Here is a 19,444-nt window from a genome sequence, read left to right on the forward strand (position 1 = left end):
CAAAGGAATATCTATTTGTCTCTTTTCACCCTTCCTTTCAAAAAGACAGTTTCCTTTCTCACAATACAACAAATTTAGATCAAAAAATTTTGAATCCTCATATTAAATGAATTCACACTAAATTGTAAATGACCTATAAATTCCTGTAATAGTTCTAGAAATATTTTCAAGAAGACGCTTGCAAAGCCATAAGATTCCCTAAATGGTGAGGTCCATGCAGTGGACGTGATAGTAGTGTAATAAAATTTTTGAAAATAGGGATATGACCTGATGTTGAAATCTCAGAAACTTCTTTAAACATAAATGGAGACCCAGAAGTGGATTCACCGGAGTGAGGTTTCCACTTGGTGATACCACAAAGATGATGGAATCAGAGACCTCAGCCTCCATTCTCCCACAAAGATCAACAGTTAGCTGTCTACAAACAAAAACAGCTCTGGGAGAGCTCTGGAGTCGACTTAAGAAACTTCATGAACACAGCAGAATGAATAATTTGAGAATATCCACACAAAAAGGAAGGAAAAACAGGTCCATTTACGTGCATCTTCCCAACCACACAAAGGACTCACTTCAGTTTCACCCAGAGACCAGCAAAACTGAGACATATAGAGATGGCTAGGAATAAGGAAGAATAGCAAGAATACCAATGTAAGCCATGCAGTGGGAGCGTCAGGATTGCCAGAGACATGCTCTGTAGAAGGCTCCAGCACCTTTCCCCACTAAGCAAACCAATGTCCAGCACAGCTGCCACAGACTTCTGCAGATTACACTGGTTTTTATCCCACAGGTATTTGCACTTGCTGGCACCAGCTCCAGAGTCTCTCCCCAGCCCCTGCTCCACTGGAACCTGGGACCCACACCAGGAGCAAGTCCAGGCTTCTGAGGCTACACAAATGCAAGACTCCAGCCTAGACCCCTACCACTATGCACATGCTCAGGGCTAACCCCTGCAGCTATGCCCTTGCATGCCGCCAATCTCCATTGCCATGTATGCACCAAGGAAAGATCCTAAAGCCACGGTAGTGCGTGCTGACTGCCAGAGCCACCACAGCCAGAAGTGTGTCTGCAGTTGGCCCTGGCCCTTACTGCTTGCTTTGACCTCCACCACCGCACGTGTGTTTGCAACTGACCTCTGTCACTACACAGGCACCTGTAGCTGGCCCCTACAGCCAAGTGTGTGTACACCACTGGCTCCAACTACCACCACTGTCTACCCTGGTCCCTACCTGCTGGACCTAGAAGTGTCACCCAAGGGCCCCAACAGCCCTTGCAGCCTCTGTGGACCCCCTGCAGTGCTCGCCAAGAACTACACAGTTGTTGATGCTATGGACTCCATCAGTCTGAGCCAATGAGTCACCATGTCCCCCCTGGACCCAGAGATGCCACACACCCCTGCACTTGGCACCCTGCACCACTAGGCCCAAGATCACAGCACACTCCAGTGTGCCCCCATCCTCAGGTGAAGGTTTTCCTTTACCAAAGTCAGCTCATAAAGTCTGGAAAAAATGACTGCTTCTTCAAATGTGCAGATACCTACACCAGGCAATGGGGATCATGAAGAATCAGGGAAAGAAACATGACTCCACCAAAGGAACACAGTAAACTTCCAGTAACTGACCACAAAGAAATGGAGATACAGGAATTGCCTGGCAAAGAATTCAAAATAATTGTTCTAAACATGCTTAGAGAGCCATAAGAAAACACAGATAAATAATTTAACAAAATCAGGAAAAAAAAAAGAGAAGTTCAACAAAAGATAGAAAACAAAAAAGAAGCAAACAGATATTGGAGGTGAAGAATATAATAGTTGAAATGAAGAATTCAGTAGAGAGTTTCAACAGCAGACTGAACCAAGCAGAAAAAAAGTATCAGTGAGTCAAACACAGATCATTTGAAAACATCCAAGAGAGGAACAAAAAGAAAAAAAAATGAAAAAGAAGGAAGAAAACCTACTAGACTTATGAGACACCATTAAAAGAAACAACCTAGGACTTCCCTGGTGGCGCAGTGGTTAAGAATCCACCTGCCAGTGCAGGGGACACGGGTTCAAGCCCTGTTCCGGGAAGATCCCACATGCCGTGGAGCAACTAAGCCCGTACACCACAACTACTGAGCCTGTGTGCCACAACTACTGAAGCCTGCATGCCTAGAGCCCGTGCTCCACAACAAGAGAAGCCACTGCAATGAGAAGCCCGCGCACTGCAACAAAGAGTTAGCCCCCGCTTGGTGCAACTAGAGAAAGCCTGCATGCAGCAATGAAGACCCAATACAGCCAAAATAAATTTAATTGATTAATTAATTTAAAAAACCTACACATCATTGGAGTCCTAGAAGGGGAAGAGAGAAAGGTACAAAAAGCTTATTTAAAGAAATAATGGCTGAGACCTTCCCAAACCTTGGGAGAAAGTAGGACATCCAAGTTCACAAAGCTAATAGGCCACCCCAAAATTTCAATCCAAAACAATCTTCTCAAAGACAGATTATAATGAAACTGACCAAAATCAAAGACAAAGACAGAATTTTTAAAGCAGCAAGAGAGAAAAAAAATGTCTCATACAAGTGAACCCCAGTAAGCCTATCAGCTGAATTCTCAACAGAAACCTTGCAGGCCAGGAGAGAACAGAATGATATATTCAAAGTGCTAAAAGAGGAAATCTGCCAACCAAGAATACTTTACCCAACAAATTTGTCCTTCAGAAATGAAGGCAAGGGGCTTCCCTAATGGCGCGGTGGTTGAGAGTCCGCCTGCCGGTGCAGGGGACACAGGTTCATGCCCCAGTCCGGGAAGATCCTGCATGCCATGGAGCGGCTGGGCCCGTGAGCCATGGCTGCTGAGTCTGTGCATCTGGAGCCTGTGCTCCGCAACGGGAGAGGCCACAACAGTGAGAGGCCCGCATACCGCCAAAAAAAAAAAAAAAAATGAAGGCAAGATAAATACTTTGCCTAATAAAAGCTGAGGCTCTTCATTACCACTAGATCTGCCTTAAAAGAAATGCTGAAATGAGTTCTTCAAGCTGAAATAGAAGGAAACTAGCTAGTAACATGAAACTATACAAAACCCTGATGAAGTTAAGTAGATAGCCAGATTCAGAATACTCTAATATTGCAGTATGGTGGCATGTTAACCACTTAATTCTAATATGGAGGTTAAAGGACAAAAGTGTTAAAATTAGCTATAGCTACAATAATTTGTTAATACACAATATAAAATGTGTGTGTTGTGAAATCAAGAACATAAAATGTTGAGGGGAGGAGGGTAGAATTTTTGTATGCAATCAAAATTAAGTTATCAGCTTCAAATAGACTGTTATAGCTACAAGATGTTTTGAGTAAGCCTCATGGTAACCACAAAATAAAAACCTATAGTAAATACACACAAAGAGAAGGGAATGAAAGTATACCACTACAGAAAGTCATAAATTCACAAAAGAAGACAACAAGAAGGGAAGAAAGAACAAAGGAACCACAAAGAAAAAAATTTAACTATCTAGCAATACTAAATCCTTATCAATAAGTGGATTAAATTGTCTAATCAGAAGGTGCAGAGTTGCTGAATGGATTTAAAAAAAAAAAAAAAGACCCAACTCTGTGCTGCCTACAAGGTACTCATTTCAGCTAAAGGGAATACATAGGCTCAAAGTGCAGGGATGCAAAAAGATATTCCACACAAATGAAAACCAAAAGAGAGCAGGGATAGCTATACTTAGATCAGACAAAATAGACTTTAAGTCAAAAACTATAGCAAGAGATAAAGAAGGTCATTATATAATGATAAAGGGGTTGATTCATTCAGATATGCACAAACTCAACATCAGTACCTAAGTATATTAAGCAAGTACAAACAGATCTGAAGGGAGGAATTGACAACAATACACTAATAGTAGGGAACTCCCATATCTCACTTTCAACAGTGGATAAATCATCCACACAGAAAATCAATAGGGAAACATTGAACTATACTTGAGATCAAATGGACCTAACAGACATTTACAAAACATTCCATCCAAAAGTACAATATGCATTCTTCTCAAGTGCTCATGGACATTCTCCAGAATAGATGATATGTTAGGTCACAAAACAAGTGTCAGCAAATTTTAAAAGATTGAAATCATATCAAGTAACTTTTCTGGCCACATTGGTAAGAAACCAGAAATCAATAGCAAGAGGAACTGTGGGGAATTTACAAATATATGGAAATTAAACAACACACTCCTGAACAACCAGTGAGTCAAAGATGAAATCAAAAGGGAAATGAAAAATATCTTGAAACAAACAAAAATGGAAAAAATGTACCGAAACTTATGGGCTGCTACAAAAGCAGTGCCAAAAGAGAAGCTTATAGTGACAAATGCACACATTAAGAAAAAAGAAAGGTCTCAAATGAATCGCCTAACTTTACACCTCAAGGAATTTAGAAGAACAAGAACAAACTAAGCCCAATCTAACAGAAGAAAGGAAATAACAAAGATCAGAGAAGATATAATTGAAATAGAGAATAGAAAATTTCAATGAAACCAAGTGTTGATTTTTTGAAAAGATAACAAAATAGACAATACTTTACTAGACCAGAAAAAAAAAAGAGAGAGATGACTCAAATAAAATTATAAATGAAAGAGGAGGCATCACAAATGAACCAAAGAAATACAAAGGATTTCAAGAGACTACAGTGAACAATTATACACCAACAAATTGGACAACCTAGAAGAAATGGATGAATTCCTAGAAACATACAGCCTATCAAGTTTGAATCACAAAGAGGTAGAAAATTTGAACAGGCCAATAACAAATAAGGAGATAGGATCAGTAATCCAAAACTTCCCAACAAAGAAAAGCCCAGGACCAGATGTCTTCATGGGTGAATTCTACCAAATATTTAAAGAAAAATTAATACCAATTTTTCTCATAATCTTCAAAAAATTGAAGAGAAGGGAACACTCCCAAACTAATTATATGAAGCCAGTGTTACCCTAAAACCAATGCTAACAAGGATAATACAAGAAAACCACAGACCAATATCCCTGCTGAATATATTTGCAAAAATCCTCAACAAAAATATTAGCAACTCAAATTCAACAGCATATTAAAAGTCATACACCATGATCAAGTGGGACTTATCCCTGGAATGTGAAAATGGTTCAACATAACGCAAATCAATGTGTTACACCAGTTAATAAAATGAAAGACAAAAAAAATCATGATCATCTCAATAAAGGCAGAAGTATTTGACAAAATTCAACATCCTTGCATGATAAAAGCTCAACAAATTGAAGGAATATACCTCAACATAATAAAAGCCATATATGACAAACCCACAGCTAATATCTTAAGGGTAAAAGGTTGAAAGCTTTCCCTCTAAGATCAGAAATAAGACAAGGTTGCTCACTCTCACCACTCCTATGCAACATATTACTAAAGTCCTAACCAGAGCAGATAGGCAAGAAAAAGAAATAAGAGTCATCTAAATTGGAAAGGAAGAAGTAAAATTGTTTCTGTTTGCTAACAACATGATCTTATATATAGAAAATCCTTAAGACTCCACCAATAAAACTGTTCATACTAATCAACAAATTCTGTAAACTTTTAGGACACAAAACCAATGTACAAAAATCAGTTGCATTGCTGTACACCAACAGTTAAATGGCTGAAAAAGAAATAAAACAATCCCATTTACAATAGCATCAAAAACAATAAAACACTTAGGAATAAACTTAACCAAGGAAATGAAAGAGTCATACACTAAAAACTGTAGGACACTGAGGAAAGAAATTGAAGAAGGCACAGATAGATGGAAAGATATTCCATGTTCATGGATCAGACACATTAATATTGGGGTGGGATAGGGAGGGTGGGAGGGAGATGTAAGAGGGAAGAGATATGGGGACATATGTATATGTATAACTGATTCACTTTGTTATAAAGCAGAAACTAACACACTGTTGTAAAGCAATTATACTCCAATAAAGATGCTTTAAAAGAAAAAAAGAAAAGAAGCATTAATATTCTTAAAATATCCACCCCACCCCTGCAAAACCATGTACAGAGTTAATGCAATTCCTATCAAAATTTCCATTTTACTTTTCACAGAAATAGAAACATTAAAATTAATACTTGTGTGGAACTACAAAAGACACAGAATAGCAAAAGCAATCTTGAGAGAGAACTAAGCTGGAGGCATTGTGCTTCCTGATTAAAAACTATAACATAAAGCTATAGTAATCAAAGCAGTATGGTACTAGCATAAAAAAGAGGCACATGGGTAATGAAAATATGGCATATATATTCATATAAACATATATGACATGTATTTAAAGGAAGTATATATCATATAAAAATATATGATAAATAAAAATAATATATAAAATAGAATACTATTCAGCCATAAAAAAGGAAATTCTGACGTTTGCAACAACATGAATGGACCTTGAGGGCATTATGCTAAGTGAAATAAGTCAAAGTCAGATGCTGTATAATCTCACTTATATGTGGAATCTAAAAACATCAAACTCAGTCACAGAGGGTAGTATGGTGATTGTCAGGGGCTGAGGAGCAGGGGATACAGGGAGATACTGGCTAAGTGCTACAAACTTTCAGTTAGAAGATGAATAAGTGTCAGAATCTAATGTTCAGCATGGTGACTGTAGTTATCAATACAGTACTGTGTACATAAATGTTGCTATGAGAGTAGAGCTTTAACATTCTCACCATAACAACAAAATGTGAGGTGAAAGATGTGTTAGCTAACCTTATTGTGGTAAACATTACAATTGTATCTCAATAGAACTGGAAAAAATGGAGACAGGACTTGATATCGCATACCTTTATAAATTATTTACTGAACTTGTCTGAAACTTACTGAAACAAAAACAGACACACAGATCAATGGAACAGAATACAGAGCCCAGAAATGAACCCACACTTGTATAGTCATTTATTCTGTGACAAAGGAGGCAAGATTATACAATGGGGAAAAGACAGTCTCTTCAATAAATGGTATTGAGAAGACTTCACAGCTACATGCAAAAAAATCAAACTGGATTACTTCCTCACACCATATATAAAAATAAACTCAACATGAGTTAAAGATTCAGATGTAAGACCTGAAACCATAAAACTCCTAGAAGAGAACATAGGCAGTATGCTTTCTGACATCAGTCTTAGTAATATTTTTTGGATATATCGCCTCAGGCAAGGGAAACAAAAGCAAAAATGAACAAATGGGACTACATCAAACTAAAAGGCTTTTGTACAGCAAAGGAAACTATCAACAAAATGCAAAGGTCACCTACTAAGTGGGAGAAGTTACTTGCAAATGATATATCTGATAAGGGTTAATATCCAAAATATACAGAGAACTCATACAACTCAGCATAATGAAAACAATAGAATTTTAAAATGGGCAGAGCACCTGAATAGACATTCTTCTAAAAAAGACATACAGATGGCCAACAGGTACATGAAAGAAATCCTCGACATCACTAATCATCAGGGAAATGCAAATCAAAACCACAGTGAGATACCACCTCACTCCTGTCAGAATGGCTATTATCAAAAAGACAAGAAATAAGTATTGGTGAGGATGTGGAGAAAAGGGAACCCTTGTACACTCACTGTTGGTGGGAATGTAAATGAGTGCAGCCACTATGGGAAACAGTATGGAGATTCCCAAAAAAATTAAAAATAGAACTGCTATATGATCCAGAAATTCCACTTCTAGGTATTTTTCCAAAGAAAACAAAAACATTAATTTGAAAAGATATATGCAACCCTATGTTCATTGCCGCATTATTCACAATAGCCAAGATATGGAATCAACCTAAGTGCCCACTGGTAGATGAATGGATAGAGAGGATGTGGTGTATATATATATATATATATATATATACAGTGGAATATTAACCATAAAAAGGAATGAAATCTTGCCATTTGTGACAGTGTGGATGGACCTAGAAGTATTATGCTAAGTGAAATAAGTCAGACAGAAAAACACAAATACAATATGTGTTCACTTACAGTGGAATCTAAAAAACAAAATAAACATAGCAAAACAGAAACAGAGTCATAGATACAGAGTACATCAGGTGGTTGCCAGAGGGGAGGGGTTGTGGGTTGAGTGAAGTAGGTGAGGGAGATTAAAAGGTACACACTTCCAGTTATAAAATAAATGAGTCATGGGAATAAAATGTACACCATGGGGAATATAGTCAATAATATTGTAATATCTTTGTATGGTGATGGATGGTAACTAGACTTATTATGATGATCATTTTGTAATGTACAGAAATACTGAATTACTTTGTTGTGTAACAGAAGCTAACAGTGTTGTAAGTCAATTATACTTCAAAAACAAACAAACAAAAATGCCAAACAAACAAATGAACTCAGAAAGACCACATGAAATAGGTCAGATTTGTGGTTACAAGAGGCTGGGTGTGGCAGGAGGGGGAATTGGATGAAGGTAGTCAAAAGGTACAAACTTCCAGTTATAAGATAAGTACTAGGGATGTGGTATTCAACATGATTAATATAATTAACACGGCTATATGTTTTTTATGAAAATAGCTAAAAGAGTAAATCCTAAGAGTTCTCATCACAAGGGAAAAAATTTATTTATTTATTTTGCGGTACGCGGGCCTCTCACTGTTGTGGCCTCTCCCGTTGCGGAGCACAGGCTCCGGACGCGCAGGTTCAGCGGCCATGGCTCACGGGCTCAGCCACTCCACGGCATGTGGGATCTTCCCGGACCGGGGCACCAACCCGTGTCTCCTGCATCAACAGGCGGACTCTCAACCACTGCGCCACCAGGGAAGCCCAGAAAAATTTTTTTTTCTTTTTCTTTATTTTCTATCTATATGAGATGATGGATATTCACTAAACTTTTGTGGTAATCATTTCATGATGTATGTAAGTCAGATCATTATGCTGTAATGCTTTCAACTTGTACAGTGCTGAATGCCAATTATATCTCAGTAAAACCACAAGGAAAAAAATACATGTTAAGTTCTATATGTAAATGAGTATTATCCCCCTAAAAGTCATTCTCTTCTCTTCCCATTATTTGCCCCTCCCTATACACACACCATTTAGTCAATAACTAAAAGCAGGTAAAATCAAAAGAAGTCAACATTCTTCAACTTCCAGAATTGTTCCAACCAATCATTGGTTTCATGAGTTCTCCCCCCACAACCCCCAAGAGGCTTAGAAACAGGACTTTCCAGTCATATTTATATACTCCACCTATCCCAGATATAAATATATCTATTATATATTTATCTTATAACTTCACGTTACTGTTATTAGTAGTTCTGAAAGTTTTTTCGTTCATTTTCTTGGAGTTTTTAGGAAGACATTTATATTTATATAATCTTCAAATAATGATAATTGTTTTTTCTAACGTGTGCTTTATTTTATCTCATTATATATTTGCTTTGGCTAGAACTTTCAAAATAATATCCATAATAATGAGCATCCCCACTTTGTTTATTATATTAAATGTCCTTGGCATTTTTCAGTTAAGTATATTGTGAATCTTGGTGTCAGATAAATATTATTTTCCATATTGAATAAGTTCCTCCTACCTCTATTTCTCAGGAAAAAAAAGATTAGGAAGACTTAAAATTTTGTCAAATGCTTTTTCAGCATCTAGCCTGATGATCAAAGTGGCTTTATTCCTGTGACCTAGTTTTATTGCATTATAGTTGTAAAAATTCTGCATTTGCAATTTCTTCTTTTACTTGTGTTTGTTGTGTGTGGTGTGTGTGTGTGTGTGTGTGTGTGTGTGTGTGTGTCGACTAATATCTAATGTCTTTCTAAATTTCCCTTGAAGATTTAAAAAATATATGCAATCTCTGTTTACCAGAAAGCAGTGTTCAATATATATCTGTTAAATTGAACTTGTGGTTTGTATTATATAAAGTGTCCATAACCTCATTAAGTTTTCTACAAAATATGTCAAAGGCTTAGATATTACAGTAATTTTTGTAATTTATTCTTTACATCTAACTAATATTTTGTTATATATTTTGCTGTGATGTTGTCCTGTACATAAAAATATATAATAGATTTTCATTATGGATGGTAGTTATGAGTAATATAAAAATGGTGTTTGTTCTTAATCCTTCTGCTCTTAGTTCATTTCTGTCTCATTAATATTACCACCTCTGCTTTCTTACTGTTTCGTTTTCTTGTACTTCCTCTTATTTTTTATCTTTCTATATTATTTTGTTTTCAGGATATTTCTTATAAATAACAGACCCAGTCTGAGAGCATGTGTTCTAATAGAGGAGTTTAGTTCATTTAACTTTGTTGTGATTTATTTGTTCTTACATCTATCACCTTACGTCTTGTTTTCTGTGCTTTCTTTCCATTTTGTTTTTCTGTTAAGCTTTTGCTTTATTCATTGGGCTTTTCTCCCAAGTAATTTTAATGCTCTCCTATTCGTGGTAATCTGAGTTAATTTAAATGTGTATATGTATATGTATCTGTGGGGGTTGCGGGGAGACGTGGCCTTTTTTTTTTTTTTTTTAGCTGCACTGGGTCTTGTTTGCCGCATGCAAAATCTTCGTTGTGGCATGCAGGATCTTTTAGTTGTGGCATGTGGGATCTAGTTCCCCCACCAGTTCTCTGATAGTTCCAGGCCCCCTGCATTGGGAGCATGGAGTCTTACCCACTGGACCACCAGGGAAGTCCCAGTATGTAGCTTTTTTATGTAGGACAGAATCATCTATTTCTTTTGATGTCTTCTATTGGAAGTCAAGAAGTTTATCTTCCTTTCACTTTCTTCTCTCCACACAGTTTTTACATTTTTAATAATCTTATACTTCATTATTCTATAGCCATTCTCATATAATGGCTAAGAGTGGTGCATACTCTAGTAGACTGTCTGTATTTGAATCCTGGCTCTTTGACTCTGGACACCCAATACCTTAGTTTCCTCTTTTTTTTTTTAAGAATAGTCTCTATTTTTTAAAAAAAATATTTATTTATTTAGGCTTAGTTGCGGCAGGTGGGATCTTTAGTTGCGGCATGCAGACTTCTTAGTTGCAGCATGCATGCAGGATCTAGTTCCCTGACCAGGGTTCAAACCCAAGTCCCCTGCACTGGGAGCGTGGAGTCTTACCCACTGGACCTCCAGGGGAGTCCCAGTTTCCTCTTTTTTAACAGGGGATGGGTATAATAGTACAATGTCACAGAGCGGTTGGGAGGATTAAATAATTCATATAAAGTGCCTGATACATAATAAATATTTAATAAGTCGACATGCCATGATTATTTTATCAATAACCATTATTTAAGCTTAACTCTGTTCTACTGATTTTATTGCTCACTTAATTTACTGCTCATTTCTGAATTGATCTCACCTTCCCCGTCTTTATTTCTTTATTTTGATTGATTTTTTTGTCATTGCTGGCTGAAGAATTTCCTCAACCAGGGGTTGGCAAACTTTTTCTTAAAGGACAAGATTAATTATTTTAGGCTTGCTGGCCATAAGGTCTCTGTCACAGCTACTCATTTCTGCCCTTGTACCTCAAAAGCAGCCATGGACAATACATAATCAAATGGCTAGCCAGCAGATCATAGTTTATCAATCCTTGCTTAAGACTTTTGTTACTGTTTTTTGTGGAATTTTGTGAGGAAGAATCTGTGGATTATATAGTTCCAAAGTCCTTGCCTGTCAGAGACTGTCTTCTGTTGCTAATATAGGTAAATGATGAGTTGACTTGTATGTAATTCTTAAATGAAAATTGTTTTCCTGGGACTTCCCTGGTGCCACAAATAAAGATCCCATGTGCTGCAACTAAGATCTGGTGCAGCCAAATAAATAAATTTTATAAATAAATAAATGAATGAATAAATAAAATTTGTTTTCCCTCAAGATTCTATAGAACTTGCTCTGTGGTGTTCATGTTGTTGAGAATTATGATACAACCCAATATTTTCTTCTTTATGATAACTTTTTTTTTCTTCCTGTATAGTTGGGGTCTCTTTTTCTTTATCCATGGCGTTTGTCATTTCACTAGGGGAGGGTTTTTTTTTTCCTGCATTAAAAGAGCAAGCCCAAGAAGAAAAGCTAGATTGTTACATTTACACACCATGAACTTCAGCTATTTCAGATCACTTTATTGTCTTTCTTTTTTACCCACTAAGGAAAATTTCTGGATATTATATTCCAAAAGTTAGCAATAAAAATGTCATATCATTTTATCATTTCAAACTGCACATCATGGGAAAAACTAGTTATTTTAAGTGGTAGAATGTTTACTATTTTATATAGTTTGGGCCCCCTGTATTTCAATTTAATGGGAGCGTACAGCTGCACAGCCACAGAAAACATATTCAGGAAAGCGTCTAAATAACTTACCCATGTTTGAGCATATTCATTCACTAAATGGTTATTAATTAAAATTTGTTAGTATAGTCAAAAAGTTATTACAGTGCTTTTTAAAAAATATTTATTTATTTATTTGGCTGTGCCAGGTCTTAGTTGCAGTACACGGGATCTTCATTGTGGCATGTGGGATCTTTTAGTTGCAGCATACAGAATCTTTAGTTGTGGCATGCGAACTCTTGGTTGCAGCATGTGGGATCTAGTTCCCCAAGCAGGGATCGAACCCCGGCCCCCTGCATTGGGAGCATGGAGTCTTAGCCACTGGACCACCAGGGAAGTCCCTACAGTGTTTTAAATTGTAATTCTAGCACAACCAACAGCGAAAACCTTGGTTTAACTGTATATCATAACACAGTGTCTTCTATAACGAATTATAGTAGATGTGGATACTTTTTTATTTGCCATTTCAGATCTTGCATTTCAAGAATAATCATTTGCCTGATTTCAGAGCAAAATGCCATAGTTATTCTCATCATCACCATTGACTTCAGATGGCATGATTAATAGTGGATATTTTGGTCAGTAGATAATTCTACAAGACAATGATGAGGGCAAGCCTGACTATGGGACTTCTGAGTTGATGCAGAAAGTGTAATTGTTAAATTTTTGAGCCACTGATATTGTTCATGCTATGCCTTGCTTCACATAAATACACCTTTTTACAAAGTTAACTGTGTATAAAAATTAAATAAGATACATAGCTTTATAAAAGGAAATATTCCTTGACTTTGTCCTTATCTTTTATCATTCTGTAAGTCTTCTGTTTTTCAAATATCTGCAGTCCTTTTACTAGGTATGTTAGACTGGCTCTTATCATGAAACCTAATATTAGAAAATGCTGAAGAGACTAATAGATTATCAAAGAGTACCTGTAAAATACTTTATTAACAGAAGTCAAATCAGACTTAGAAGGCAATTAGGTCATTGAAAAGAAAATTGATCTGCTGTTGCTTAAGTATGTTTTAATAAAATTCTTAGGACATTTTCATTTAATGTAGGACCCTTCTTTGGAAGCTAAATCATCCCAAGGAAATGCTATAGTACAACTACAATGCATCATACCATAGGAACTTTTTTTCTCCACTCTGTGTAAAAAGGGCAGAAAGATTCTTCCAGGCTGCACCTAGGCATCATACCTTGAAGAATTCAGAAGAATTGAGAGAGGGGCACTTTTTTTGAAACCTAATCTTGCAGGTTTTTCTTCTCCTTTTCCCAAGCCTAATGTGAGAAAACAAGACACTAAGCCCTTATATAGGAAAAATGTTAATATATTAGTCTGCAAAGAAGTCCTATTGTTATTAGAAAGGATAAGTCATTCCAGAATTAACTATATTTAGAATACTGCATTTATGGGAGGCATTGGCCCTCTCAAGTACCCCAGAGTGGGCTATTAGGATGTTGAAGTTCTGGAAACAAGTTCTGAGAAACCTTTAGTAGAGACATGACACTATGCTTTTATGTATTCAGAGGGCCAGCATATATGAGGAAGCAGTTATATTTTTTTATTTCTCTAGAAAATTAAATTAGGACAATTTGTAAGAGCTACAAAGAATTAGATCTGGGCTCTGCATGAGGAAAAAAGTTCAATTAATATGGCCAACAGTGGTTGCACCACAGCAGTGGTGACCTCCCTCTCAGAAATAATCAAAGGCTGTGTGATCATCCTTATAAATTCAGTAGGCAGGTTCATCATTAAAGAGAAGTGTGTCATATTATATGAAATTTTTTTCTAACTCAGAGTTCTCTGATATTGCATGTTAATTACCTCATTTGTCCTAGGCATCATTTTAAAACAGGAATGGTAGAGCTGGGAATTTTGTGGTAGGAGAATCAAACCAACAGAAAATAAGAAACTGGGCTTCCCTGATGGTGCAGTGGTTGAGAATCTGCCTGCCAATGCAGGGGACATGGGTTTGAACCCTGGTCTGGGAAGATCCCACATGCCGCGGAGTAACTGGACCCATGAGCCACAACTACTGAGCCTGCGTGTCTGGAGCCTGTGCTCCGAAACGAGAGGCCGTGATAGTGAGAGGCCCGCGCACCGCGATGAAGAGTGGCCCCTGCTTGCCGCAACTAGAGAAAGCCCTCGCACAGAAACGAAGACCCAACACAGCCAAAAATAAATAAATTTATTTATTAAAAAAAAAAAGAAAATAAGAAACTTGTTTATGTTATAACCTGTCCATTTTTTTGTTGTTGTTCATTCCGTCAGTACTACCAAAAGAGAATTTAAGGCATAATGACTCATTATGTTGTGGAAAAGCCAGAATTAGACCTCAAGTCATTTGCATTTCTATTAAAGAAAAATAAGTGAAAGTCATGAAAATCTTGAGACAGGTAGTGTTGTTGCTATCTGATTATTTGACTTACCACACATAGAAAAACGTTTTTTTTTCTTATTACTAAAACAACGTAGAAAAATCTACTGTGCTTTGAGCAAGTCAAGAGTTGTTATTGCTGTTGTCATTATTGTCAATGATAGAATAATGTAAAAATGTTTTATTCTTAACTAGAACAGATCTAATGTATATCCATTTACTTATAGCAAAGACTATCATGGAATTATGAGTAAAGGATGTATAGTGATGAACTTTGTATAGAATTCCATTGTTTTGATCAGTTCCAATGTATAATTGTTTTAGAAATTGATGCGCAGAAAGTAGATTAAGCCATTAACACAAGGAGCGGGCAGAGCAGAGCTTCACTGTCACTCTACAAGCAGCCTGGAATTCAAAAGAATTCCTCTCTATATACCTTTCTATGGAAATAGGTTGTGAATTAATGTAAACTCAAGACACCTTTAGCTTTCCAGAGCAGCTAGATTTAAAAATTACTCCAAAGCCTACATTTAAAGGGAGACAGGAGAGTATGAGAAAATTGCCTAGCAGCATATTCCTTTGTAGCATGTTTCACTTAAAGCAAGCTGGTTTTTTACTTAAGTGCTTGGACGTGATCAGCAGATGAAGATTGAATAGACTGAGAGAACTACTCCTTGAAGGACCTTGCCTGATAGACTACTAAGGCCTAAGTGAGAGTGTGCACGGCTGCTGCCCTGACTTGCCATATCAGTGACCAGGGCACAGGAGCTCAGCCTGAGAGTGTCAGCACGTATTCTTTTTTTTTTTTTTTTTTTTTTTTTGCGGTACGCGGACCTCTCACTGCTGTGGCCTCCCCCGTCGTGGAGCACAGGCTCCGAACGCTCAGGCTCAGTGGCCATGGCTCACGGGCCCAGCCGCTCCACGGCATGTGGGATCCTCCTGGACCGGGGCACGAACCCGCGTCCCCTGCATCGGCAAGCGGACTCTCAACCACTGCGCCACCAGGGAAGCCCCAGCACATATTCTTTAATGAACACTCTGAGTCGCTCCACATAAAGCAGATACTCTGTTTGGGAGTAAGCCAGGATAAAAAGATAAAGAAACCTCAAGCAGTATAGGATGTGCTTTGTTTGGTAAAGTGAATTTAACCTTAGTTGTAGGAGAACATGTAAGTATGATTTGCCATAATAACTCATTCAGTCATATAAATGACTGGGCATATGCCATCACAGAACTCACAGGACAGTAGGAATGACAGATCATGATAAAGCTAAAATTTTAAGAACTCTGTGTCCCTCTGTAATCAGTGGAGATAAGGAATGAGAGTGCTGCTTTAATTCAGGAGTAGCAGCACTTTGACTGCTTCTGGCCAGATCTTTCCCTATTTCTATTCATTTGGACCACATTTCCTTTGATGTTGTGATACCGCCTCCTCTGTCACTGCTTCCTTTCTCTTTCCTTTCACCTTAAATATTGGTTTCCAACTCATTCTACCCTTTCTTTACCCTTCTGCTCAACCTTCAGTTCTCCATGGACAACGTCATTTCAGGTCTTTGCGGCTAACATATTTATGTTAATGATTCCCAGCTTTAACCTCTCTCTTCTAAGCTTTAGACCCATATTTCCACCTATGTCCTGAACATTTTCATCTGAATATGCTATGGACTCCTTGAATTCAGCAGGTCCTATCTGAATTCATTTTTTTTCTCAAACCTTTTCCATTCTTTTTATCTCTTGATTAGTGATATGCAGGCTACCTGGTAGCCTAAGCCAGTTATGCTGTCCGCCTTTTTCACTCTTAACTCATCACAGCTAATTAATCATTAAGTTATATACTTTCTGCTTTAAGTTATTTCAGATACATTTCCTTCTGTCCATGACCACTGCCATCACCTCAGTTCACATTTGCAACATTTACAAGAGCTTTTATGATCTTCTCTGAGGCTGCTTCTTGTTTTCCAACTCATCCTTCACACTGTAGCCAGAGAAGTTCTTTCTGAATACCTGTGTGATTGTGGCACTCCTCCACTTAAAACTTTCAGTGACCTCGTATTGTCTACAGTTGTTACAATTTCAAGAATCTGTAAGGATTAGACAAATAATGTATGTGAGTGCAGTGGGCCAAGTTTGAGACAATAGGGGAGAACAGGGAGGCACTCCTGTTTAAAGAAATTCATATTTAGAATTTTAAAAACTATGTGACAAGTCTATCAGAGAATCTGATGTTGTCTATGCCTGTGAGTGCAACCAAGCTTAAACTGCTGAGCTCCTCACATGCAATGTTTCTTTGATATCAGGTAAATCCTTTAGATGGACCACTTGAAACTCTGAGCTATTGCAGAGACTGACATAACCAGTGAGTCGTGTTTGGTTGTTTTGTTTCTAAGTCCAAACATACCAGAATAAAGAGTATTGGTTTATTATTTTAAGTACCATTGTCTTCATATTGGAGGCTGTGGAACATAATGAAAAAATTATGGGCTTTGGAGTCAGTGTTGACCAAGGTTCACTTACCAGTTCCGCTGCCTATTAGCTGTGTGATTTTGAGCTAGTCATTTAGTGACTTTGAGCCCCAATTTCCTACTCTGTTGAAAAAATTAAGAAGAAATAAAATTTTCAGGATTGAGAATACAAAATCAGATAACAGCTTAGAATTATCCAGCCCAATGCTTGGTAACTCTTCAGTAAAAGATAGCATCCAGACAGGTACGAATAATTTAAGAAGTGACAATAAATATATGAAAATCTAATCCCCCCCACTGCATCCTTCTCAGCAATCATGCTGGTGGCCTAGAGCAAACCTGTTGGAAGCCATTATCAAGTGAAACAGGCAATTGGAAACTGACAAGCACATGATTCACCCAGGCAACTAAAAACCAGCAACTTACCCACTTAGTTGGCTAGCTAGCTGAAAATGGAATTTAAGCCTAGGAAGTGTTGCTGCTGACAAATTCATGAGCATGATGGGAATATGGACTCTCTACAACAATGCATAATACACTAAGCCCTTTTTTACTCTTTTGTCTACATATAATCTTTAATTGTTATTATTTTTTTTTACTAAAAGTGATATTAACTGAAAATTTAATTCAATAGTATTAGGATATATAGGAAATTTTATTTTGGTTTATTCTCTATAGCTATATAAATTTGAAGCACCAAAGGAAGGAGGTAAACGACTTAGTTTTCTTTTTTTTTTTTTCGGCCACGCGATGTGGCCTATGGCATCTTAGTTCCCCAACCAGGGATCGAACCCAGGCCCCTGCAGTGACAGTGCTGAGTCCTAACCACTGGATTGCCAGGGAAGTCGCTATTTTCTTTACTAGAACGTTTAGCATTGGTAAGGAAGGAGGGCTGTTCTATTTATATTTTATCCTAATGCACAAATATATTAATTTTATTTTGATTAACCTAGGAACATTAAAGAAGTCTTGAAACACTTTCATCATTCACTTAAGGGAAAAAAAATATACTGTCTTCTCAAGCTTTGCACTTTTCATTTTGTTTTTTAAACATTTAAGTGTACTTTGCTTAGTAATTTGTGTACCCAGCTGACATGGTTAAAATAGGGGGCTGGGTAGCTGACAGTGTGCTTTTCTGCCTTACCACAGAGCTATTGTGACATTGAGTAGAGCGGTGTAGATAATAACCTCTTGGCAGAGTGATATCCACGGAACTCCTGATTGTACTTACAGTGGAGAGACTAGAAAAAACAAAGTAGAAAGCTAGCTTGTTTTAAAAAGGCAAGACAAAGACTTAGAGTTTTAGCTTCTTACTTTGCAGCAGTATATCTCACCCCAAATAGACTTTCATGCCCAGATAAATAACACTATATTTAAGTAACAGAACAACGTTAATATTATTCAGTTAAGAGGACGGTTTCTAAGAAAGCAAAGCTGAAGTATTTAAAAGGAGAGTGTTGAAACACAAAGATAGACAGGTGCTGTCTTTACTGGCCATGGTAAAATTCTCTTTTGGTTTTAAGGACTATTGCTAAAAGGTTGATTAAGATACATATGGTGGCATTCTGTGACTTGATATCACATTTTAATGTTTAACTATCTTTTTTTCTTAAAGGAATGATTATTTTTGGTCAATACCTTCTAAATAATTTTCTTTTTTCTTCCTCCTTCCCTCCTGTCCTTCCTTCCTTCCTAACTTGCAGCTCCTCAGAGAAATTTTGAAATTGCCTTCAAGATGTTTGACTTGAATGGAGATGGAGAAGTAGACATGGAGGAGTTTGAACAGGCAAGTTTTCCTGGAAATTTCCTTTGAATACATTAATATTGAACACATTTTCATGTGCCTTGGAGTTACTGTGGCCTTGGTCAGTATATTCTGATGCTATCCAATTTTTGAAGTACCAAATGTATCATTTTTCAGAATTATCTCCACTTTTAATAGGTGAGGTTTTTTTGTTTGTTTTTACTCTGAATGTAAGGAATTATTTGAGTATATTATTAAGGTCAACATTGCTCTGATTCCCCAACATGAATTAGACTCTAAATGCTGAGAGGCTAAGTTACGGTTATTCAATCATATATTCAATCAACATTTATTAAATAGCTCCTTTGTGCCAGGCAGTTCCAGAATACAAGGATGAATGACATATATTCTGAAAGGATTTCTGTAAGAGAAGGAAAAATGGTACGATGCCTTTTACTATAGCAGGTTCCAGCCATAAAAGTATATAGTTTCTTCTGAATCCTAGGAAGAGATTACATTTCCATCAAACTTCTGT

At 37.1% G+C, this 19,444-nt stretch overlaps 1 protein-coding gene across 4 annotated transcripts in view; it reads left to right on the forward strand.

Moving 5' to 3' along the window:
• MICU1 (mitochondrial calcium uptake 1) overlaps positions 1-19,444 on the forward strand; it is a 223,862-nt gene that overhangs the window by 113,210 nt on the left and 91,208 nt on the right. For all 4 annotated transcript variants that reach the window (XM_065893771.1, XM_065893768.1, XM_065893769.1 and 1 more), the window contains one exon: positions 18,869-18,951. In XM_065893771.1, coding sequence (XP_065749843.1) covers positions 18,869-18,951 — 83 coding nt within the window. The remainder of the gene's footprint in view (positions 1-18,868; positions 18,952-19,444) is intronic.

The sequence above is a fragment of the Phocoena phocoena genome, chromosome 16 (assembly GCF_963924675.1).
Source record: "Phocoena phocoena chromosome 16, mPhoPho1.1, whole genome shotgun sequence".
NCBI classification, from domain to species: domain Eukaryota; kingdom Metazoa; phylum Chordata; class Mammalia; order Artiodactyla; family Phocoenidae; genus Phocoena; species Phocoena phocoena.